Genomic DNA, 26,108 nt, shown 5'->3' with positions numbered 1-26,108 from the left:
GTCTGAGATTTCATTTGGAGTCAGACGTTAGTAAATGTTAGCTATACCTGATGCATACCTTTCGGTAAAGGAAATCATTCATTTAAACTGATTTAAATTCTTTATATTATTAGACCTATCCAATAATTATATTAAGTCCTATAATATTGAAATTAGTCATTCAACAAATATTTATTGAATGCCTCAGTTCAGTTCAGTTCAGTCGCTCAGTCGTGTCCGACTCCTTGCGACCCCATGAATCGCAGCACACCAGGCCTCCCTGTCCATCACCAACTCCCAGAGATCACTCAGACTCACGTCCATCGAGTCAGTGATGCCATCCAGCCATCTCATCCTCTGTCATCCCCTTCTCCTCCTGCCCTCAATCCCTCCCAGCATCAGAGTCTTTTCCAATGAGTCAACTCTTCGCATGAGGTGGCCAAAGTACTGGAGTTTCAGCTTTATCGTCAGTCCTTCCAAAGAAATCCCAGGGCTGATCTCCTTCAGAATGGACTGGTTGGATCTCCTTGCAGTCCAAGGGACTCTCAAGAGTCTTCTCCAACACCACAGTTCAAAAGCATCAATTCTTCGGCACTCAGCCTTCTTCACAGTCCAACTCTCACATCCATACATGACCACAGGAAAAACCATAGCCTTGACTAGACGGACCTTTCTTGGCAAAGTAATGTCTCTGCTTTTGAATATGCTATCTAGGTTGGTCATAACTTTGCTTCCAAGGAGTAAGCGTCTTTTAATTTCATGGCTGCAGTCACCATCTGCAGTGATTTTGGAGCCCAGAAAAATAAAGTCTGGCACTCTTTCCACTGTTTCCTCATCTATTTCCCATGAAGTGATGGGACCGGATGCCATGATCTTCGTTTTCTGAATGTTGAGCTTTAAGCCAACTTTTTCACTCTCCACTTTCACTTTCATCAAGAGGCTTTTGAGTTCCTCTTCACTTTCTTCCATAAGGGTCGTGTCATCTGCATATGTGAGGTTATTGATATTTCTCCTGGCAATCTTGATTCTACCTTGTGCTTCTTCCAGCCCAGCGTTTCTCATGATGTACTCTGCATATAAGTTAAATAAGCAGGGTGATAATATACAACCTTGATGTACTCCTTTTCCTATTTAGAACCAGTCTGTTGTTCCATGTCCAGTTCTAACTGTTGCTTCCTGACCTGCATACAGATTTCTCAAGAGGCAGGTCAGGTGGTCTGGTATTCCCATCTCTTTCAGAATTTTCCACAGCTTATTGTGATCCACACAGTCAAAGGCTTTGGTATAGTCAATAAAGCAGAAGTAGATGTTTTTCTGGAACTCTCTTGCTTTTTTGATGATCCAGCGAATGTTGGCAATTTGATCTCTGGTTCCTCTGCCTTTTCTAATGCCTACTAGTTACCATATGTTGTTTTATCTGCTAAAGAAACATTTATATTCAAAATAATAAAATCCTACCTTCATGGAGCTTCAAATCTAGATCTCTAGCCACATATTGTCTGCTAAATTAACAAGAGCCATAATTTATATGACTATTTCATCTCAATTCTCATAATTCTTAGAAGGGAAATATATTCTTTAAAAAAAATTTATACAGAAGATACTGCTTTCTTTTCTGGTAGTAACTTTGCTTTGGAAATAATTTTACATTGTGAATTTTTATTAGATCAGGAATAGCACTCATTTATCAATGAGGGAGAGAAAACTATGGCTTATTTTTTTTCTCTAGCTTTTAGTATGATGAGTTATTAAATTGTCATGTTAAATTCAGTTCAGTTCAGTCGCTCAGTCGTATCCGACTCTTTGTGATCCCATGAACCGCAGCACACCAGGCCTCCCTGTCCATCACCAGCTCCCAGAGTTTACCCAGACTCGTGTCCATTGAGTCAGTGATGCCATCCGACCATCTCATCCTCTGTCATCCCCTTCTCCTCCTGCCCTCAATCTTTCCTGCACGTTAAATAAAACAATTCTCCTGCATCTCCTTTATATAATTTATATTTATAGAAATCTATGAGACCAAAGAAAAGCAAAAGGTAATGCTGCTTAACCAAAGGAACCCTGATGGCTAACAGTTATTTAGTACCTACTGTGAGGTAGGCCTTAACCCTTTCAACAGTATTAAATTGTTTAGGCTTCAAAACAAATCTAGGAGTTATAGGTTCTGTTATTAGCCCTGTAGGTCAGTGGATAGAACTCAGTCAGAGGAGTTCAATAACTTGTCCCTTTCAAATAGTAAGTAGCAGAGCCAGGATTTAATACAGGGAGTCTAGTTCCAGAATGCACATTCTTAAACGTATACACATTACTGAGAATAGTATTTTGAACTTTTTTTTTTAGCACCAAACAAAAAGGTACCTCTAAAAGAACCTTTCTAAGAATGCATATTATATCCAAGAAAGAGCAAGACTGACCATAAAGCTAGAGTAATTAAAATTATAATGTACTAAACTTGGAATAGACCAGTGAAATGGAATATATGGGAGGTGGGCATTATCAGAGATGATATTGCCAATCAATGAGAAAAAAATAGTGCTCGGGCAGTCGGCCCTCTGTGAGAAAAATAAAGATTAGATCTTTTCAACTTGTTTTAAAAAGTTAATTGCAAAATGAACTAAAACCCTAAATGTAAAACACTGTAAAAAATCTTAGAAGAAAACATGGGAAATTATCTCTATGATAATAGGGTGAAAAAAGATTTTTTTAAAAAACAGAAGAGTTTAAACTATAAGATTATAAAAGATTATTAAATGTATCAATTACTGTAAAACAGAAATATCTGTGTGACAGAATGACAGAATCTGAATAAGATAACAATCTACAAGTTGAGAGAAGATATTTATTCACCCCTCTGACTGATAAACAATTGGAATTCAGGCTCATAAAGAACTCTTAAATATCAAAAAGAAAATAACTCATTAGAGTAGACAAAGAATAAGGTTTTCCAAGAAAAATTTTCAAAATTTTTGAAGAAAATCTCAAATTTTCAAAAAAAGAAAATTAAAAGACACTCAACCCCACTGCACTACAGAGGAAATGTAATTGCTCTGCAAATTAAGATAACAGTGAACTACCATTTCACATTTAATAGATCAAGGAAAAAAAAATCTATTTTTATACATTGTATTCATATAACCACTTTGGGAAACAATCTGGCAACTTGAGTAGAACTTCATGTGGGTGTACCCTACAGGATTCTGGTGTCACAGGCAAAACACTTTGTGGGAACAAGAGGACATGAACTAGAATCATCTTAGCAGTTTGTACTAGTGAACAGATAAACTGTTATTTATAATGTGGATGTGGAAAACAGTTAAAACTGAGTGATCTCGATCTACTTGTAACCATGTGAATAATTTTTAAAACATAATGTTGAGTTAATAAAAAACAAATGACAAAAGATACATGCAATAATGATACATTTGAGTACAATTTAAAAATACATATTTGTATACAGTAAATAGAAAGAAGAGGGGAATTGAAATCACATTTACTTCCCTAAAAAGAAAAACCCTGAAGTATGACAAAATTTTACCATCTTTTTAAACTTATATAGACAGAAATAATATCTAACTAAATTTCTTGATGTAAACTAAACTATTAATATTTTTCTACAGATTCCTTCTTTAGTCATGGTAACAGTTTTCATGGTGCAGGTGGCCGTGGCAACAAGTTTGCCCAGATGCGTTACAGTTTAAGACTCTTGAGAGCCATGGTCTACCTTGAGAATGATACTATAAACAAGGATCTGTGTGAAAACGGAGCAATTCAGCAACTAATAGGTAAAACATAACATGTTTCTGTCCTGATGAAAGTAGGATTCTTATAAATTAGAAATTTTGTTTTAAATGTTTTTCTATACATTTATTTTGTCTGATAGCTGACAAACTCCTGAATATTTCTTGATTTTTGTTTCATACTATTGGTATAAATTAGTTTGTCTTTACTAAAACATCGGGATTACTTATCCTTTAAACATTTGTTTATTTAATTCAGATATGGTTTCATTTAGGATTATCTTTATCCTTTTTTTAATTGACTATTGTTATGTCTCATTCTGTTAGTAGTAAGATCACCATTTTTTGGCCAGGCCTTTTGGAGTCATTTTAAAAGAGGAAAACATTACATTTTCCAATGCATTTGGCATACCAGAACACTGGTACACTGGTGTATTCAGAAATTTACATAGGCTTTCTGGTGTGAAATATCAGGATATCCTTAATTTCTAACTTAGAGTTGACAGTGCCAAGTCACTTTATCCCCAACATTCATACATGTGAGCTCAAAATTGAGTTCTCAAAAAATTGAGAACCCCTAAAGTTAAAACTTTATGCCTTTTATTATTAAAAAAATAATAAATAGTTCTCTGGCCCTAACCTTTCCTGACTTTGAGGAGTAAGACTTATATTAATCATATTCATGTTCAGTGACTGCCACATGGGTAAGTGATATAGTTTGCTGGATGTCAGTTAATTATAAATGCTTACTCAAAAACTTTCTTGTCTGTTAAGACAAGTGCCCACTCTTCCATCAGTAGTAGATTGGGATGAAAGTGAAAGTCACTCAGTCATATCCTACTCTTTGCGATCCCATGAACTATATAGAGTCCATCGAATTCTCCAGGCCTGAACAATGGAGTGGGTAGCTGTTCCCTTCTCCAGGGGATCTTCCCAACCTAGGAATTGAACCCAGGTCTCCTGCATTGCAGACAGATTCTTTACCAGCTGAGCCACCAGGGAAGCCTGGATCGGGGTGGTACCCTCTAATATTATTACAAATAAACCAAATGAGGATTTTGAAAAAAAGGGGCTAGGCAAAAACATTCACTGTATTGATGAGTTTACTTAGGATGACCAAACCTGAAAGTAGATTTTATCTCTTCTGTGCACATTTCATTATGTAGAATTCAATGTTAAGGCCCCAGCCTAACAGGATGAATACAGTTTTCCATATATCCAGGAAGAAGTCTTAATCTTACCTGGGTGGTAAGTGGGGAAGGAAAAGCAAATAGCAAGGGTTCTTTTCTTCTTAGGACCTTATCCCTTTATCTTGAAAGAAACTGATCTTTATTATGTGAGTTCCTAGAGGTAGGGATCTTCTTTTACTGAGTCTAACAGAGGGCTCCGTAGTAGTAATAAGCTCAACAAATAGTAATTGTATTGTAAACACAAATGTTTATACACCTGTTGTCTAGGCACTGATGTCATAAATATGTATAGAGCAGAACTCTCAGGACCTTGCCTTAATGGAAACAAAAGGAAAGATATATGTCATAGAAAGATAATATGAGTTACCCTGCACCATCAGTAAAGCACCTAGTGAGTAGTACAGAGAGTAAATGGCACAGGGTAGTTTTCAAGGCTGGGCAATCTTAACAGGAAACTTTATGAGTAAGGGTGTGAAGGTAAGGCTGTTTCAAGAGGAAAAAAGAGAAAGAAATGGTCTTTCACACAAGGGGACAGCATTAGCAAAGACACGAAGCCAAAATATACATGATAGTGTGTTCAGAGATAGTTTAAGTGGAGTCAAAGTTTTATGAAGATAAATAATATGAGATAAAGTTAAGTGTTAAGTCAGAGGCCAAGCTAGAAAGAGTTTTGAATGGCAGATAATAATAGACTTTGAACTTCATCCACTTTAAGCACAGGGAGCTATTAGTAGTTTGGATTAAGGAAGTTATATATACAATGCTATTTTAGAAAGAGGAAATACAAAAGAAATATATCTAATGATTTAAAATAGGACACAGGGAGGGTAAATGTAGGGAGTTAAAGAATAAATATTAAGAAAATAATTCAGTATTAACATTTATTACAGATAACAGAGAAAGTGACATAGCTGTACACAGATAGGAAGAAGAGGAGTTAATCTAGAAAAGAGAAGCAGACCTGAGGCAAGCCAAGTTGGATTCCTAGAAGGTGTCCTAATAAGAGAATATAGGCCTTCTGTCCATGGCATACCTTTGCCCTGGCCTCCAGCACACTCAACTAGCCTTCCTAGACTCTGATCCTTCACCTGTAATCCTTCACACCATAACAGGACCAAGAACTGTCCCTTCAGGGACAGCTATGGAAATAGGCTATAGTTTCCATGGCCCTTTTACTTTGAAACATAGCTCCACACCTTGCTGTTAATGCTAATTCCCTTTGATTGCCTTTAAGTGAAGAAAAGTGACTTTTGTTCCTTATATAAAGTTTAAAGGAGAAGTCCTTTTTGAAGCAAAATGTTCTTGTGAATGACATTCCATCAGTGTAAGTGACCGTTTTCAAGTCTTTTAAAATTTTGATTGGAAGCAAGGGAGAACTTTTAAAGGACATAGGGATATTGCTACCTCAGTTGTCAAAGATGCCTTTGGGTAGACATAATTAGACAACACAGAAAGCAGTAACAGAAATAGAAAACATACTTAGGGCACTCTTCCAAATTGACCCTGTTAATCATAAGGACAAGAAGAGATGAGGCAAGCTAAGATCAGTATTTTGGTCATATATTTGCAAAGGCATGTATCTTTGCCTCATGAAACTGCATATTTTTAAACAGTTTTGTTTTCTTGGTGAAGTATCAGGTTGGAGAAGGCTGCTTTAATAATATTCAATTAATTATGTACTAGAAATTCTATATATATCAGAATATTGATTATATTGAGAGCTCAAAGAATCTATGTATCATCTATCTACAGCTTCTAGGAAACCATGCAATGAAAATAACCCTTTTAAAGATAGTTCTAGTTGAAATTTTATAAGAATTTCAGAACAGTAATTGATCAAAATAAAAATACAGTGTTCAATAACTTTACATTCTTTAACTTTCTTCAAATCAGGAATCTTTAAAAATACAATAAGCAAGTATAATGATAAGGAAGAGGCCATTCTTCTGGAAATTCAGTCTGATATTTTACTTATTTTGTCTGGTCTTTGTGAATATCATATTCCTGGGAAGGTATGTATGCCTGTGAATCATTGTTCAGATCTTTCAATCCCATAACATTAGGAACTATTTCTTAGTAAATGTCCATAAATGTTGGTGTTTTTTAATCTTACGATAATTACATAAAGTATATAGATTTAAGTATATAGTTCGATTTTGACAAACATCATCCATTTAACCAATATCCTAATTAATATATAGAATTTTTTCTCTCTATAATCCTTTCATGCTGCTTAGCAGCCATGCCCCTACTTGCCTCTAGGCAACCCACTGTTCTGATTTCTATCTTCATAAATTAGTTTTGCCTATTCTTTAACTTTATATGAATCAGTTCAGTTCAGTCGCTCAGTCGTGTCCGACTCTTTGCAACCCCATGAATCGCAGCACGCCAATTATCTACCCTATTAGTTCTGGTTTTTGTCACCCAGCACCATTTCTGAAATATATCCATGTTGTTGCATATATCAATAATTCATTCCTTTTTATTGCTGAGTAGTATTTCATTGTGTACCAAAATTTGTTTCTCTATCCCTTGATGATAAGCACTTGGGCTGATTCCATTTGGGACCACTATGTTTAAAGCTTTAATTAAAGTTGCTGTACTAGTCTTTTTGTGGGAAAAAAATGCTTTCATTTCTCTTTGGTAAATACCTGGGAGTGCAACTGATGAATCATAAGCTAGGTGTTACATTTTGAAGTAACTGGCAAATAGTTCTCCAAAGTGGCTGTACCGTTATAAATGCTATTTTGTGTTTGAATTGGGTTCGTATCTAAAACTAAAAGTTAAAAAAGAGTTTAATTCCTTTTGATCTTTTTAATGCCTTAGAAAACTCTGAGTCTCAGAGATTAATAACTTACATAATAATACAGATTTGGAAATAAAAAAATTTAAAAATTATGAAGGCTTCAGTACAGTGATTTGAGGGAGAAGCAAAAAGAACAATAAATACATACTTAGCTCCAAGCTTTGGTGAAACTTCTTATATTCTATCATCTTGTGCCTATGTTCTTCTGGAAAATACTCATAGTCTTGCTTACTGGGACCCAGAATAGAATAACAGGACTATAAGAAAGGTACTTAGTATGGGACAAATATTGACTGGTAATAACGTTATATAAATTATTAAAAGTTTTAACTGCTATTGATTATTTCTCTCTTGGAAACATTAGAAAATCTTCCATAATAGAATTTTAACCCCTTAAATTAGTTGTTGCTATCTGGTACTTATCTGACATTATGTTAGACTACATTCACTACAGTGTGAAAAAAAAAAACCATGAGACAAGTCTTATGGGTTTTTTCTTTTAAAGAAAGAGAAAGAGGAAAAATATAAATGGGCATTAAGTTGGCATATTGATTGGTATCCTCTCTTAAAAAATGATCAACTTTACAATAATTTGTCTTAAGTTCCTGAGAAAAGTGAGTAAAAATTAAAAAAACAAAATTACTGTACTGTATTCCTTGCTGAGATAATCCCATGGACAGAGGACTCTTGTGGGCTACAGTCCACAGGGTCACAAAGAGTTGTTCATGACTGAGCAACTAAGCATGCACATACACACTATTTTCTTAACAATGTTGTATTTTCCTAGTTGAACAGTTTTATGGGACAGGATGAAATGGGAAGGGAAATGAGTATTTGTTTATTTCAAGAAATAATTGTAAATAAATCTCTTAGGAAATTTTTGGAACTGGAGGAGTGGATATAATTCTTCATGTAATGAAAACAGACCCCAAGAAGATACAGAGTGGATTAGGCTATAATGTACTTCTTTATAGTACATTGGACAGCATTTGGTGAGTATGGCTGTGCCCACAGTAAAAGAAAATTACCTCTCTATCTATGTATCCATTTTCTTCCCTCAAAACTGCAGAAGAAAGACAAGCCTTTTTCTTTTCAATAGTCCAAAAATGACACTTACAAGTATACCTTAGAAAGTAGTCTTGTCCATCACTCAAATATAAAAACCATTCTTGTATCTAAACTTAGATCCTTATATTTGTGATTTGAATGCTTTCCATTTTGGCCTGGCCTGGGAAAACACAAGCATCTACTGTTACTCATATAGTATTCTTCATATCCTTCAAAAGGATATGAAGACTCTTGAATTCCTCATTCATCTTATTTAAAGAGTTGAAAACCAATTGATTAGGTATTTCCTAGTCAATATTATTTCCCAAAAAGTTTAGCATCCCAAAGGGCAAATAATAAATAAACTGCTTTTCTTAACATCAATTTATGAAATTTTGTCTTGGGGGAAATTACTTGAGTTTCATATATCATTAACACTTATACATTTCTTTTGTTCTATTTGGGTGGAATTCATGAGAGATTTGTTTAAGAAAAAAAAAATCCTCATGACTAGAGACCTAATAGATGTATGTAGAACATTCTGCCAATAACAGCAGAAAACACATTTTTTAAATCACTGTAATATTGTGATTTATAATTTAAAAATTTACATTTGGTCCATTTCTAGTACAGAACCCCCCAAACTCTTATAATTTCTTAATAAGAGCAATGAGAACATCTTTTGTTACAATATTTGGTCTTTTATTTTTAGTTCCTATAAAACTTTCAGAGTAATAAAGGTGAAAGTAGTATCTTTCTTTATTCATAACAAGCGCCTTTCAACTATGTCTGAATTTATGGTACTAAGGTGATTTTTGGAAATCCCCTAGATAACCACAGGATGGGAGCCTGGTTGCCAGGGAACTAACTATATAGTTACTTAAAGGTTGTAACTTTCAGCTCCACCCTCAACGTCCAGGGAGGGGAGAGAGACTGAAAATTGAGTTTAATCACCAATGGCCAGTGATCTCATCAGTTATACCTACACAATGAAGCCTCTATAAAAATCCTAAACCATGAGATTGAGGAACTTCCAGGTCAGTGAATACGCGGAGTTGCTGAGAGGGGCATGGAAGCTCCAGGCCCCTTCCCTATATACTTTGTCTTGTTCATCTCTTCCATCAGGCTGTCCCCAAGTTATATTATCGTATAGTAAACTGGTACTCTAGTAAGTAAGCTATTTTCCCGAGTTCTGTGAGCTACTCTACATCTGGTTGGTCAGAAGCACAGGTGACAACCTGGACTAGAATCTAATTCTGGGGGGAGGAAAGCAGCATGATCTTGTGGGACTGAGCTCTTAACCTGTGAGACTGGATGCTGACTCTAGGTAGTAGTTTCAGAATTGAATTGAATTGGAGGATACCCAGTTGATGTCCACTGCGAATTGAAGAATTGTTTGGTATAGAAAAAACCTACACACTTGGTGGCCATAAGTGAAGTATTTAGAGTAGTTTTGAGAAGAGACACAGAGATTTTTGTTTGTTTGTTTTACAAGCACATATGGCACATTCTCTAGGGTAAGTCATGTACAAGGTCACAAAACAAGCCTAGACAAATTTAACAAAATGGAAATCATTCTTTTCTGACTACAACTGAGTTCAACTAGCAATCAATAACAAAAGGAAACCAGAAAAATCCACAAAAGCATGGAAATCAAACAACACACTTTAGTATAACCATTGGATCGGAGACAAAAACAAAAAGGAAACTAGAAGATATCTCAAGGCAAACTAAAATGAAAACACAACATACCTAAACTATTAATAGAAATATACAATCTACCAAGACTGAATCAAGAAGAAATAGAAAGCCAGCACAGATCAGTAACAATAAAGAGATTAAATCCATAATCAAAAACCTCCCAACCAAAAAAGTCCAGGTCTGGAGAGCTTCGCATGTAATCTGTACAAGGCAAGGATGCCCACTCTTACCACTTTTACTCAACATAGTACCATAAGTTCTACTCAGAGCAGTTAGGCAAGAAAAAGAAAAAAAAGCATCCAAATCAGAAAAAAAGGGTAAAGTTTGCATCTGTTTGCAGATTACATGATCTTAATATGTAGAAAACACTAAAGACTCCACCAAAAGACTGTTAGAACTAATAAATGAATTCATTAAAGTTGCAGGATACAAAATTAACATACAAAACAATTGCATTTCTATATACTAGTAATGAACTATACAGTAAAGAGGAAATTAGAAGCAATGACATTTGTAATTTCTAAGAATAAAGTTCTTAGAAATCAACATTAACAAGAGGTGAAAGACATAGTGGTGCAATCACAAGCGATATGGAGGCTCCTCAAACAATGAAAAATAGAGCTGCCATATGGTCCAGTAATCTCACTTCTGGGAATATACCCGAAAGAATTGAAATCAGTATCTTGAAGTGATAGCTTCATCCTGTGTTCTATGCTGCGCTGTTCACTGTGAATAATTATTCACTATTCACAATAGTAAAGATACAGAAACAACAGAAATGTCCATCAGATGAATGAAGAAAATGTGTTATGTACATACAGTGGAATATTTCTCAGCTTTAAAAAAGAAGGAAATCCTACCATTTGCAACAACATGGGATACATTATGCTAAGTGAAATGTCATTCAAAGAAGGATATCTCTTATACATAATTTCTCTTAAACACTGCATCTAAAATAGTCACAAGTGTAAAAGTAGATAATAGTATGTAGTATGATGGAGTATGTAGAGTGATGGAGCGAGGGAGGCATGATGTGTTGTTCAATGGATTTAAAGTTACAGTCATACAAGATTAGTAAGTTCCAGAGATCAGATCTGCAGTGTAGCACACGGAGGAGCCTGGTGGGCTACAGTCCAGGGGGTCACAAAGAGTCAGACACGACTGAGTGACTTCACTCACTCACTCACATTGCACATAGACCTACTCTAGAATATAGTGGCTAGAGTTAAGGTAAGATGTTGTGTACTTAAACATTTGTTAAGTGAGTAGATCTCATATGTTCAATGGTCTTATTCCCCCCACCAAAAAGAAACACCAACAATAAAAACACACAAAGGGATATAAGGAAACTTTAATAGGTAATAAATGTTTTTATTACCTGGATTGTGATGATAGCAACACAAGTATTTGCATATGTCCAAACTCACCAAATTATATACGAAACTATATACAGATTAAAAATTCCAATTATACTGCAATAAACATGGGGGTAGTAGGGAAACTCTGATGAATATTACTTTCCAAAGGATAAAGTAACTAGATGTATCCCCTGGAAATTCTCTCGTTTTATACAGAGCTGGAATAGTCAGCTCTCTTCCAGATAAACATGGGCAATGGGGCTAATCAATTATCTAGTTTCTTTTTTACTACAGAGAAGGATATAGTGATAACATGATAACCTGATCTTTAGTTTCAACAGCAAAGTCTTATTGACCAAAGTGCTGTATTAAGCATAGTAAAAAGTTCAGACATGAGTATTGAGTACCTTCCTATATACCAATATATTGGGCTTCAGTGGTTACTGCAGAAAATAACTTGATGTTTTATCCCTTTTTTATTTGATATCTCAAAATTATACTAAGATAAAGATAAATGACTTTATCTGTGTCTTTTACTAAAGCACAACTTCAAATACCTTTGTATAATAGATTAGTAATAAATAAGTTGGACATGAGTTTTAGCAAACTCTACTGCTACTGCTAAGTCACTTTAGTCGTGTCCGACTCTGTGGGACCCCATAGACAGCAGCCCACCAGGCTCCCCAGTCCCTGGGATTCTCCAGGCAAGAACACTGGAGTCAGTTGCCATTTCCTTCTCCAATGCATGAAAGTGAAAAGTGAAAGGGAAGTCGCTAAGTTGTGTCCGACTCTTCGCGACCCCATGGACTGCAGCCTACCCGGCTCCTCCATCCATGGGATTTTCCAGGCAGGAGTACTGGAGTGGGGTACCATTGCCTTCTCCTTAGCAAACTCTGCTGTTGCTGCTAAGTCACTTCAGTCGTGTCCGACTCTGTGCGACCCCATAGACGGCAGCCCACCAGGCTCCCCTGTCCCTGGGATTCTCCAGGCAAGAACCTGGAGTGGGTTGCCATTTCCTTCTCCAATGCAGGAAAGTGAAAAGTGAAAGGGAAGTCACTTAGTCGTGTCTGACTCTTCGAAACCCCATGGACTACAGCCCACCAGCCTCCTCCGTCCATGGGATTTTCCAGGCAAGAGTGCTGGAGTGGAGTGCCATTGCCTTCTGGGAGATAGTAAAGGACAGGGAAGCCTGGTGTGCTGTAGTTCATGGGATCGCAAAGAGTTGGACACAACTTAGCAACTGAACAGCAGTAACAACAAAGTTCAGTGTTTAATTGGTAATACCAGGCATCAGATCTTTTTCCTTTTCTTAGAAACTTAAATGAGTGAAGTTCTCATCTATTCCTTTGCATCATGAAAGGACTTTAAATATTATCAAACACTTAGTTCTATATAAGTATCATATTTCTCCTTCATTCTGTTTACATGATACATCACATTATATTTCTTGAATAAGCCTGACCTGGTTATGGTGTATTATGTCTTTATTTTTTATGTTGCTGGATTCAATTAGCAAATATTTTTAGATTTGGGGGAGAATACCATGTTAATGTAAGTTTAATATTTCTTTTTTATCAATATTCCCTGAATAGTTTTGGAATCTAGTTTATTTTGACCTCAGAAAACAAGTTTGGAAGTATTCCTTCATTTTATTTTCTCTAGAAAGAGTTTGCATAAGATTGTTTTTATATCTTTCTTAAATAATTTGTGGAATTCACCAATTCGTTTTCCAGTTGAAAAGAAAACTGGAATTTTCTTTGTAGAAAGATTCTAAAGTATAGGTTTCATTTCTTTAATATGTATAAATATATTAAGATTTTCTACTCATGCATAGGTTCTGATGTCTTTTTATAGGGACTTATTTTGTCTAAATTTTTGTTATTTCCTGCTATGTGAGCATTTATAATATCCTCTTAGTATTTTTAATGTCTGTAGGATATAAAGTGATGCCTTCTTTTCCTTTCTTGGTATTAGTCGTTTCTGCCTTCTCTCTTTTTCCTTGATGGGTTTCACTAGGGTTGATCGATACCAATATTATTAGTCTTTTTAAAGAATCAATTGTTGCATCATTGTTTCTATGCTATTTTGTTTTTCTATTTAATTAATTTTGTGGAATTTTTTTTCATTCAATTTTATCTTTTCTATTTCTTGAGATAGATGCTAGGATCATAGATTTTTCAACTGTTCTTCTGCTCTAATATATCCATCTAAGGCTGTAAATTCTCCTGTGAAGCCAACAGGGTTCCATATGCTCTTATCATTAAATTCAAACTGTTTTCCAGTTTTCATTGTGATCTTCTTTTCAATCTTTGGGAAATTTAGAAGTATATTATTTAATTTCTGAACAGAGAAGGATGTTCTATTTTTTTCTCTTATTATTACAATAATGCTATGAATTAAAGAGGCAAAAGACAGGCCATGATAGGCATGAGAGAGTTACTACCTCAAAAGTGGGAACAAAATAAGTGTGACTCATACCCATAGGTGGTAAAACTTGAAAGCACATGAGTGAAAGAGGCCAAGCTGATGGCCTTTATGCACCAACCCTCACAACCACCACTACACACAACCACCATCACAAAACAGCCAGCAGAAACAGGTCTCTCTCTTTTTTTTCCCCAAGAGGGAGCCATGTTAAATAATTATCATATTATTTTTGAATCATAGATAAATACCATGTTAAATAGAAAAGAGATTTCAATTGACCCCAGCAGGCTTGCCATTCCTGGGAAGACTAGAGGGAGATTGGGCTCAATTTACCACCACCACCAGCAGTGACTTGTTCAGCCCATGTCTGTTGCAACCCAGGAAAACAGTGAAAGGAAACAGTGAAACCCTGGCAACAACCTCAGCCCCTCACTCCATGTGAGGCACTTCACAGCAGGCACTTCAGCAAATAATCTCATGCCAAGATAAGATGTAATTAAAAGCAATTTAAAAAAGCAAGTATTTCAGGTATGCCAGCACTGTAAAAGACAGTAAATGAATAAAGCTTGAAGAAATAGTTAATAGAGCAACCAGAGGAGACCTTTAGGAATAATTAATTTTGGGAAAGCAAAGGAGAACATTGCATCTACAGAAAAAAGGCAGCAATGAGAAACAATTGGGATTAGTTTTTAAATAGTTGAAATTAAACTACACTGGCAAAGTCTCTTCAAAGTTCAATTTTTAAGCAAAGAAATAAACTGATTTGAGAGAAGGAAGGAAAATATTCTTTGAGAAGATATTTTTGATAGAAATAAACTCACAAATTGAATTTAACAATAAAGCCTTGTTAAGTTATTACCTTCCTTTTTATTTAAGGTGCTGCATTTTGGGATGTTACCCCTCAGAGGATTACTTTCTTGAAAAAGAAGGCATTTTTCTCCTTTTGGATTTATTAGCAGTAAGTATAATAACTGTTTAACAAAAATTAAATATGTCTTTATTAGCTCTTTACAAACTGAGTATCACAGAACACTACTCTGTGATTAAATGTGCCCCCAAATAGTGTTTAAATGTTTGTTTTAAACAAAAATCCCTCCTGGAGTTCCATAATGTGCATTGGCATAATAAAGAGTCTGAAAATTCCTCCAGTGAAGAAATTGGTTTACTTAGATGAATGTTCCCAAACATATGACAGCAGGGAATTTGTTTTATGTGGATTTTCCCCCACAAAATTAAAGAAACAGCTAGACTACTTCAAAGTCAATAATCATTTACTAATAACTTCTAGCTTGACAAACAAGGAAAGATCAACATTAAAAAAAAACAACTGTGTGATTTGTAGGTAATGTGTGTCATAGAATAATCCAGAAAGGCTGAGAAGAATGGCAAAGACTCTCATTTATCCTTACAGTAATCCCCTCCTAGCCTCAATAAGTGTGTCCATAGTTAAGATAATATAAAGAAAAAGTATACTTTTGTTTCAGTAAAACTCTGAGAGAGATTCTCATGCAGAGTTCTAGGTATGTCACTGCCTGTGATTGCCACCATTCTTGATATTATTAACAGAATAACGAGCCTACTTTAACTTAGCAAAGATACTAAACTTATTTGTGTCCTTTCATCTCTGTGAAAGAAAATTAGTTGACACCAGAGATGATAGCAAGCTCATTAGATATAAAACACTACAAACAAAAAATAAGTAAATAATAATTATAATAATAAAAATAACCCACCTTGAATGAGTCATAAGCAGAAACCCTTTGAAAGTTCAGAAAATTGAGCATAATACAAAGGATATATGCATAGCTCTACTTGCTGCTAAGTCACTTCAGTCGTGTCCAACTCTGTGCGACCCCATAAACAGCAGCCCACCAGGCTTCCCCGTCCCTGGGATTCTCCAGGCAAGAACACTGGAGTCAGTTGCCATTTCCTTCTCCAATGCATGAAAGTGAAAAGTGAAAGTGAAGTCGCTCAGTCGTGTCTAACTCTGTGCGACCCCATGGACTGCAGCCTACCCGGCTCCTCCGTCCATGGGATTTTCCAGGCAAGAATACTGGAGTGGGGTGCCATTGCCTTCTCCACATAGCTCTACTCAGGCAGACCTAAACGACATATATCTCACCATGTTTCTCTGACTAGAGTATGTCTAGAAGCACATGGTCAGTGTCAGGGAATTCTCAAAGCTACAAAATTAATTTGGCATATCTTCCTGGAATGTAGCTTCTACTTAATATTTGGAAGTAAGGAATGATATTGTGTGTGTGTGTGTGTGTGTGTATATATATATATATATATATATATATATATATATAAAGTAATTACAATTTATTTTAAAAATTAAAAGACATTTCTTACTTATATTCATTCTCCTTCACCATTAGGGTTTCTGGATGGAAAGATATGAAGGCTGGTAGGAGAAGCGATATAGCACAGTGATTGTGAGCACAGACTGGAATCAGTCTGATTGAGGCCTCTTGGAGTTGTTAGCTGTGTAACTTTGACAAATTATTTAACACCTCTGTTACCAATTTCTTCATCTATAAAATAGAGATAACAGTATTATCTACCTCATGCATTGTTGCTAGGATTGTATGAATAATTATGTGCATGTGTGTATACATTTACATGCAGTGGTTTGAATAGTTCCTGACATATTTTTGCTGTGTTTTCTTGAATGTAATTATTAGATTGTACTGAATGAGTTCCAGAAAAACATCTATTTCCGCTTTATTGACTATACCAAAGCCTTTGACTGTGTGGATCACAAGAAACTGTGGAAAATTCTGAAAGAGATGGGAATACCAGACCATCTGACCTGCATCTTGAGAAACCTATATGCAGGTCAGGAAGCAACAGTTAGAACAGGACATGGAACAACAGACTGGTTCCAAATAGGAAAAGGAGTGCATAAAGGCTATATACTGTCACCCTGCTTATTTAACTTATATGCAGAGTACATCATGAGAAACGCTGGGCTGGAAGAAGCACAAGCTGGAATCAAGATTGCCGGGAGAAATACCAATAACCTCAGATATGCAGATGACACCACCCTTATGGCAGAAAGTGAAGAGGAACTAAAAAGCCTCTTGATGAAAGTGAAAGAGGAGAGTGAAAAAGTTGGCTTAAAGCTCAACATTCAGAAAATGAAGATCATGGCATCTGGTCCCATCACTTCATGGGAAATAGATGGGGAAACAGTGGAAACAGTATCAGACTTTTTTTTTTTTTAGGCTCCAAAATCACTGCAGATGGTGACTGCAGCCATGAAATTAAAAGACGCTTACTCTTTGGAAGGAAAGTTATGACCAACCTAGATAGCATATTCAAAAGCAGAGACATTACTTTGCCAACAAAGGTCTGTCTAGTCAAGGCTATGGCTTTTCCAGTGGTCATGTGTGGATGTGACAGTTGGACTGTGAAGAAAGCTGAGCGCCGAAGAATTGATGCTTTTAAACTGTGGTGTTGGAGAAGACTCTTGAGAGTCCCTTGGACTGCAAGGAGATCCAAACAGTCCATTCTAAAGGAGATCAGCCCTGGGTGTTCTTTGGAAGGACTGATGCTAAAGCTGAAACTCCAGTACTTTGGCCACCTCATGCAAAGAGTTGACTCATTGGAAAAGACTCTGATACTGGGAGGGATTGGTGGAAGGGGAAAAGGGGATGACAGAGGATGAGATGGCTGGATGGCATCACAGAATCGATGGATGTGAGTTTGAGTGAACTCTGGGAGTTGGTGATGGACAGGGAGGCCTGGTGTGCTGCGATTGATGGGATCACAAAGAGTCGGACACGACTGAGCAACTGAACTGAACTGAACTGAATGTAGATTAAACCAACCAAGCTAATTATAAATTACAAATAATCTTTAATGAAGTTTGTATATAAACTTCAACCATTGACATTTGCCTCCCTCCTAAAACTGAAGTATGTGGTGGTAGTTTTAGTTAAGTCATATCTGACTCTTGTGACTCATGGACTGTAGCACACCAGGCTCCTCTGTCCATGGGATTTCCCAGGCAAGAATACTGGTGTGGGTTGCTATTTTCTTCTCCAGGGAATCTTCCCAATGTAGGGATCGAACCCATGTCTCCTACATTGCAGGTGGATTCTTTACCACTGAGCCATTAGGCATTCCCAAAGTGAAGTAGAAGAATAAAAAACTGACTTGATTAAGGATTGTGATTAATACAATCTGTTAAAATATTTATTCAGTGTGTAATAACTGGACATGGAACAACAGACTGGTTCCAAATAGGAAAAAGAGTACATCAAGGCTGTATATTGTCACCCTGCTTATTTAACTTATATGCAGAGTACATCATGAGAAACACTGGGCTGGAAGAAGCACAAGCTGGAATCAAGATTGCTGGGAGAAACACCAATAACCTCAGATATGCAGATGACACCACCCTTATGGAAGAAAGCGAAGAAGAACTAAAGAACCTCTTGATGAAAGTGAAAGAGGAGAGTGAAAAAGTTGGCTTAAAGCTCAACATTCAGAAAACGAAGATCATGGCATCCGGTCCCATCACTTCATGGGAAATAGATGAGGAAACAGTGGAAACAGTGTCAGACTTTATTTTTTGGGCTCCAAAATACTGCAGATGGTGACTGCAGCCATGAAATTAGAAGACGCTTACTCCTTGGAAGGAAAGTTACGCCCAACCTAGATAGCATATTGAAAAGCAGAGAAGGAAATGGCAACCCACTCCAGTGTTCTTGCCTGGAGAATCCCAGAGATGGGGAAGTCTGGTAGGCTGCCGTCTAAGGGATCGCACAGAGTCGGACACGACTGAAGCGACTTAGCAGCAGCAGGAGCAGTCAAGGCTATGGTTTTTCCAGTGGTCATACATGATTGTGAAAGTTGGACTGTGAAGAAAAGAGCGTCGAAGAATTGATACTTTTGAACTGTGGTGTTGGAGAAGACTCTTGAGAGTCCCTTGGACTGCAAGGAAATCCAAACAGTCCATTCTAAAGGAGATCAGCCCTGGGTGTTCTTTGGAAGGACTGATGCTAAAGCTGAAACTCCAATACTTTGGCCACCTCGTACGAAGAGTTGACTCATTGGAAAAGACTCTGATGCTGGGAGGGATTGGGGGCAGGAGGAGAAGGGGACGACAGAGGATGAGATGGCTGGATGACATCACAGAATTGATGGACGTGCGTTTGAGTGAACTCTGGGAGTTGGTGATGGACAGTGAGGCCTGGTGTGCTGCGATTGATGGGGTCACAAAGAGTCGGATGCGAGTGAACTGAACTGAACTGAATAATTGCTCATAAAGGTTAAATATTACTGAGAGTTTACTATGTGACAGTGTGTGTGTATGTTAGTCACTCAGTCGTGTCTGACAGTTTGCGACCCTATGGGCTGTAGCCCTCCAGTCTCCTCTGTCCATGGGATTCTCCAGGCAAGAATACTGGAATGGGTTACCATGCCCTCCTCCAAGGGATCTTCCCAACCCAGTGATTGAACCTCTGTCTCCTGTAGCTCCTGGGAAACCCCATATAAGTTATAATAACTCTCTAAAGCAGGTAATATTATCCATAATTTAATCAAACAGGAAACTGATAATGTATGTAATTCAGACAACAGGTTACATGTTTCTTTTGCCATATTCTATTAGCAGTACACTGTAAGAGTTTCTCAACCAAAAATATTTCACACAGAAGCCATAACTGTGTGGACGCCTTTGCTCTACTTGGACTTCTCTAGTGTGCTGCCATCCGTGGGGTCACTAGGAGTCGGACACGACTGAGCGACTTCACTTTCATTTTTCACTTTCATGCATTGGAGAAGGAAATGGCAACCTACTCCAGTGTTCTTGCCTGGAGAATCCCAGGGACAGGGGAGCCTGGTGGGCTGCCGTCTATGGGGTCGCACAGAGTCGGACACGACTGAAGCGACTTAGCAGCGGTAGCAGCAGCATACCTAAATTTTAGTTTACTGAAAACTGTTTGTAGAAAAACAGGAAATATGCTTAATAAGATAATTTTTCTTAAATGCTAATCTACTCTTTTATGGTTGCTGAGTTTCAAACTACAAAATTATACTTCGTTTTGATTTATTTTCACATGTGACTGCCATTTGGAGTTACTATCAGTTAGTCTCTTAATAATAATGAGGTTACAGCAAGGATGAGTCTTAACAAACTTTAATAAACCAGGTAAATTTAAAAGATCCTATAATTACACTCTTATGTATAGCACAGATGACCTTGATCCACTTAATTTCAATATTTCTTTTTCTTATTGAACTAAATCAATGACATTTTTGTTCAGGGTATGTTTATGACTACATCAGAATTATATTCAATCTTTTTATTTCTGTTTTTTAAAAGTCTCTATTGTTTGAAAATGAACTCATTACAATGGTATCTATTTTAACAGGAGATGGTCACAAATCATACTTAGAGTCTTGATTTTATAAGGCAGTCATTTAGGAAAAAACCTACTGATTAACACAATATTTCTCTTTTAAAAGACAATAATTCTTAAAATTTTTATTTTTTTATTTAAAATATATGTATTTATTGCAACATTTTTCTTTTTCTGTTTCCTTGCAAAAGTTAAACCAAAAAAAATTCTGCAATCTAATACTTGGAATAATGGTTGAATTCTGTGATAATCCCAAAACTGCGGCTCATGTCAATGCTTGGCGAGGGAAGAAGGACCAGACAGCTGCTAGTCTTTTAATTAAATTGTGGAGAAAGGAAGAAAAAGAATTAGGAGTAAAACGTGATAAATACGGGAAGATTGTTGGTAAGTGTATTTGTAATTGTTTGTAGAAATAATTATATCCGTATTTTTAGAAAGAGACATTAGGAAAGTATGGGGCCTTCTACCTCTTTGTTTAAAGTTCTTTTCACAGGGGTCTGCAGATTGAAAGAAAACTAAGTAAATTAGTAGGTTCATGTTTTTATAGAATATTTTCAGGAAATGGTATTTGATTATATTCTTTAACTTGGAAAACAAAACTTAACAGGAGCATTTTCTTTGGGTTATCTGCTTTTGTAAGTATTTTCAGTAATATTTCATTTACCAATAAAATTTGAAAAAACCTAAAGCATTTTCTTTGGGTTATCTGCTTTTGTAAGTATTTTCAGTAATATTTCATTTACCAATATAATTTGAGTGCTTAAAAAGTAGAGTGCTTAAGAACAATTTTTCTGGTATTTTGTACATTTCTGTTGATTCTCATTTATAGTTTAACTTTTATGTAAAGGAGGAAACTTTTCTAAATAAAAATAAATCAATGGTCATAAATTTAAATGACTAGACTCTAAATTAATTAAGTTTATAGTACCAGAATTTATATTTCATTTATCTATTCTATAGTGCTATATCGGAGAAGGCAATGGCATCCCACTCCAGTACTTTTGCCTGGAAAATCCCATGGATGGAGGAGCCTGGTAGGCTGCAGTCCATGGGGTCGCTAGAGTCAGACCCGACTGAGCGACTTCACTTTCACTTTTCACTTTCATGCATTGGAGAAGGAAATGGCAACTGACTCCAGTGTTCTTGCCTGGAGAATCCCAGGGACGGGGGAGCCTGGTGGGCTGCCGTCTATGGGGTCGCACAGAGTCGGACACAGCTGAAGCGACTTAGCAGCAGCAGCAGCAGCATAGTGCTCTATTACATTTTCTAAACCTCTTATGATTCTTATTATAATTTTATATGTTAGTATTGTTTATTTTTAAGTGAAAATACTTCCCCTTTAACTCCTGGTGATTTCTCTCTTCAATCCATTTGTATTATTTCTAACTTCTAACCCATAACATCATAAAATAGTTTTTATATTTATAGGATAACATATAGAAACCAAAAGCAAATAGGAGATTAAATCATTGTTAAACTGACATGTTCAGTTTCTGGATCTCAAAATTAGAAAAGTTTTTTATGTGAAAGTTTCACTTTTAAAAAGTAATTTTGTGAAATTTTTATACTTTACATAAATAGTAAAAAATTATATTTTTCCAACAGAATGGGGAAAAATTACTGGTTACTTATGTTTTTAAAAGAGTAATCATGTATCAGGCAGTACTGTATTCTGTTAGTATGATGTCTAGACTAAAATCTTAAAATTATTAATTTACTACAATTTTTATCTGTCCTTTCTATATTTTTATGATATCCATTGATTAGATACAAAGAAACCTCTATTTACTAGTTTTCAAGAAGAGCAAAAAATCATACCACTGCCTGCTAACTGCCCAACTATTGCAGTTATGGATGTTGCTGAGAATATCAGAGCAAAAATTTATGCTGTGTTGGGCAAACTAGGTAAGAAGTTACTTGTCAAATTCTAAAGAGCCTCTCTTTCTTTGCTGAGTATTGTGAATTGATTTCACTTTGGAGTCCGTTTTTCAGACATGATGAATAAAAATCCCTTTATATAGACAAATGCATGTTCCATTGTTATCACAACACAACCAGCTGCCCCTCCTTGAGCTCTGGATTTGGGGGAAGGCATCAGTAATTTTTAAGCTCCCCAGGCAATTCCAGAGTACAGTCAGGATTAAAGACAGTTAGTTTAGATGATTAGACTTAAATACTAGAATTCTGAATCACCTGAGGACTTAACTTCGCTTCTTATTAAGAAAAAAGTCCTCACTCTAAAGACTGTAAAAGTACAGTATCATGGTCCGACCACAGCACAGAAAGCGTTCCTTTTTTAATGACTACATAAGGATGACCTGGCAGAGGTTTGTTACAGGAGGAAGCCAGATGCTCACAGAAGTAACATTTACATAAATCAGGATGAAATCAAAAGGAATCATTTGCATTTTTATGATAGATATATGCCTTTTAGAACTATTTGCTCAGTTAAAGTAATTCTCTCTTTATAAACTTTGTTTAGATTTTGAAAATTTACCTGGCTTATCTGCTGAAGATTTTGTCACTCTATGTATCATACATAGATATCTTGATTTTAAAGTGAGTACCTTCTTAGCCTTTTTATTAAAATCTAGTATGCAAGTCATCAGTTGGGGAAGATCTATTCATATTTGTGAGCAATAATCCACATACTATATAGTTTTTAGTTTTCATTTTACATCTGATACTATTCAAGGAGCATACAATTAATTTATTGGGTATTTCCATGGGATAAGATTTCATCCAACTTTTAGTTTATAAAGGAAGATAGACATTACTGATATAGAAGCCTAATAGATCTTTAAAACATAATTTCTTCTCTTTAAAAGGGTATTTAGAGCTAGAATTGGGACTTCCCTGGTGATCCAGTGGTTAAGAATCCCCCTGCCAATGCAAGGGACACCAGGGATCCCTGGTCTGGGAAGATCCCACATGCCACAGGGCAACTAAGCCTGGTGCCACAACTACTGAGCCTGTGCTCTAGAGTGAGCCTGTGCTTTGCCACAGGAGAATCCACTGCAATGAGAAGCCTGTGCATGGCAATGAAGAGTAGCCCTGGCTCTCAGCAACTAGAAAAAGCCCACACGCAGCAACGAAGACTAAGTGCAGTCAAAAGTTTCAAAAATAATTTTCTTTAAAAGAGCTAGAATTGAATGAATTATTACTTATTAAAATAAATTATTAATACTTATTAAAGTATTGTTTTATCATTACATTATCCAATGGTCAAATATCAATTAATAGTCCTGAGTTGCTTACTTCTCTGGTTATATACTTTTTGGTAAATAAATGCCTTTGAACTTCTAGGAAAGCCTTTTTAAGTAAACATGCTCTTCTAATATTAGTACTATGTATTGAATGCTGTAAATGAATAAATCTCTATTTAAAAAGGGAAAACAAGGCTTAATTTTACCCGTATCCTGGATGAAAATTTTTTTCCTCTAAATTTAAATATACTCAAATGCAGTAATTTCCATATATCCCAGTATATGAGGTGGAGCTACAGCATGATGAAATCAACATATTAAGAGTTTTAGGTCAAGTATTACCTTAGCTAGAAGATGAGGGACAAGGCCCTATTTCTCGGATGACTAGGTACCAGGATTCCAGAAATCTCCATCTTCACTGTTCTATAAATTCATCTTGACCCAGTCTTCAAACAGGGCTTTAGAAAGGAAAGCATCAGTACTTCAGGAGGATGAGAGTAAAGCAACAATTTGTGCAGCTGTGAAAACAGAGTGACTATAAAGGAGAGGGCAGTGATTATGGCAATGAACTACACTTAGATAGTAGAGCCTTCTCTGTGAATACTTATCATTGAAAAACATTAGGTAAGTGATTCCTGAATACTCAAATGTAACTGTTGCCCCAAATCATTCCCAGTGCCACTTATTCCCAAAGAGTAAGTTAGGAAAAGCTGGTTCCGTAAGTGTTAACTTTGGAATGATCACTCAAATACATTTTAGGTTACCTAAAAGTATATCATTTATTTTTGGTTAATTTAACTTGTTTAAACTTTGCTATAACAGATTGGAGAAATATGGAATGAAATATATGAAGAAATAAAATTAGAAAAGCTAAGACCAGTCACCACAGACAAAAAAATTTTGGAATCTATTACAGCAGCATCAGAAAATATTGGAAAGATGGTTGTTTCTCTGCAAAGTGAGATGATTGAAAGCCAAGCATGCCAAGATGTGCAAAATGAACAAAAAGTATATACAAAAGTAAGCCAAAATAATTTCAGTGTATAAACTAGTTGAAATTATCCCTAAGGTATTTGCCTTACTTGTGAATGCTTCAGCACTTAGAGTCATTTTGTGATTTTCTTTTATAGTTACTTTCTGTGTCTTTGTACAGATTGAAAGAAAACATGGAGTGAATAGCTTGAAATTCAATTACTGTAGTCAATGCTGGTCTATGACATTATAATTTTATTTTTCAAGGCTTACATTTCCATTTTTGAAATGTCAGAGTTTCAAAAATTGTGGTCTATTTAAGTGTACACATCTAGAAAATTCTGACAAACAGTGTATCTCTGTGACTGTAAGTTTAACCTCAACGAGAAAGTCGGCCCTTGTCCCTCACTCTGTGACAGGCCCTCACTTGTATGCCAACCAGAGGCACATCTCCTCACCTCAGTGCCAAATCACATGCTGTGAGCACTCTGTAAATGTGCTCTCTGACTTTAGCTAGTCAGAAAAAGCCTGTTGGGAAAATATAAGCCATTTTCCCCCAAAAGCTTTACACAGGTGAGAAACAACACACCTGACGTTTTTGAGCAAATAGGTTAAGTGACTAAGTGAACTTGTCCACCAATGCAGAGATGATATAGACTCCCCATTGCTGCTTGGTGATCCTTTATGACTAAAGTTAAATATTTAGAACTCTTTAAGGTGATTTCCAAAGTGTTTTTCTATTGCCTGATGTTTTCACTTATACTGTTAAATGTTTATGTCTTCCGTCTAGTGGAACTTAGCATCCACTTATAAATTCTGCTCCATCTTAGATACCTCCCTTCTTAAAAGTTTTATTTGTTGGAGAGTTTTTATTGCAATGCCATTTAAGCCATTCTTTTGATCTTTAGTGGAGTATCCCTGATGGAAGTTCTGCTTCTCAGTAGTTATATTGAGTGGCAGTGTTCTGCTGTGTGGACTAGCTATTGCTGATCTGCTGGTTATCGTTGCTTTGTTATCATGGCTCTGACCCCACTTATTTTTTAGCAGTTGTTTAATTAAATACCCTTAGGTTCATAATTTAAGCTTAATAATATACTATATACCAACCAAGGGCATGTGTTTTCTGATTATATATTTAGTGGAGAGTCTGTTGAGAACCACAGTCTTTGTAGTTTGTCAGTAGTATTTCCCAGACTGTAACTCCACAACAAACTCAGCACTCTCACAAAATTGCTTGTCTTGCTGAAGTCATAAATTAGAAGAAGCTCCACCAATATAATCTTGCCTAAACTATTATCAGTGGCAGCAGAA

At 36.1% G+C, this 26,108-nt stretch overlaps 1 protein-coding gene across 3 annotated transcripts in view; it reads left to right on the top strand.

Annotated features, from left to right (window-relative positions):
* CFAP69 (cilia and flagella associated protein 69) overlaps positions 1-26,108 on the top strand; it is a 62,088-nt gene that overhangs the window by 31,159 nt on the left and 4,821 nt on the right. For all 3 annotated transcript variants that reach the window (XM_005891859.3, XM_070369423.1, XM_070369424.1), the window contains 8 exons: positions 3,597-3,761; positions 6,800-6,918; positions 8,586-8,704; positions 15,122-15,203; positions 20,811-21,003; positions 22,387-22,524; positions 23,102-23,178; positions 24,648-24,845. In XM_005891859.3, coding sequence (XP_005891921.3) covers positions 3,597-3,761; positions 6,800-6,918; positions 8,586-8,704; positions 15,122-15,203; positions 20,811-21,003; positions 22,387-22,524; positions 23,102-23,178; positions 24,648-24,845 — 1,091 coding nt within the window. The remainder of the gene's footprint in view (positions 1-3,596; positions 3,762-6,799; positions 6,919-8,585; positions 8,705-15,121; positions 15,204-20,810; positions 21,004-22,386; positions 22,525-23,101; positions 23,179-24,647; positions 24,846-26,108) is intronic.

This window comes from Bos mutus, chromosome 4 (genome assembly GCF_027580195.1).
Source record: "Bos mutus isolate GX-2022 chromosome 4, NWIPB_WYAK_1.1, whole genome shotgun sequence".
Lineage (NCBI taxonomy): Eukaryota > Metazoa > Chordata > Mammalia > Artiodactyla > Bovidae > Bos > Bos mutus.
This window is presented reverse-complemented; position numbering and strand designations above follow the sequence as displayed.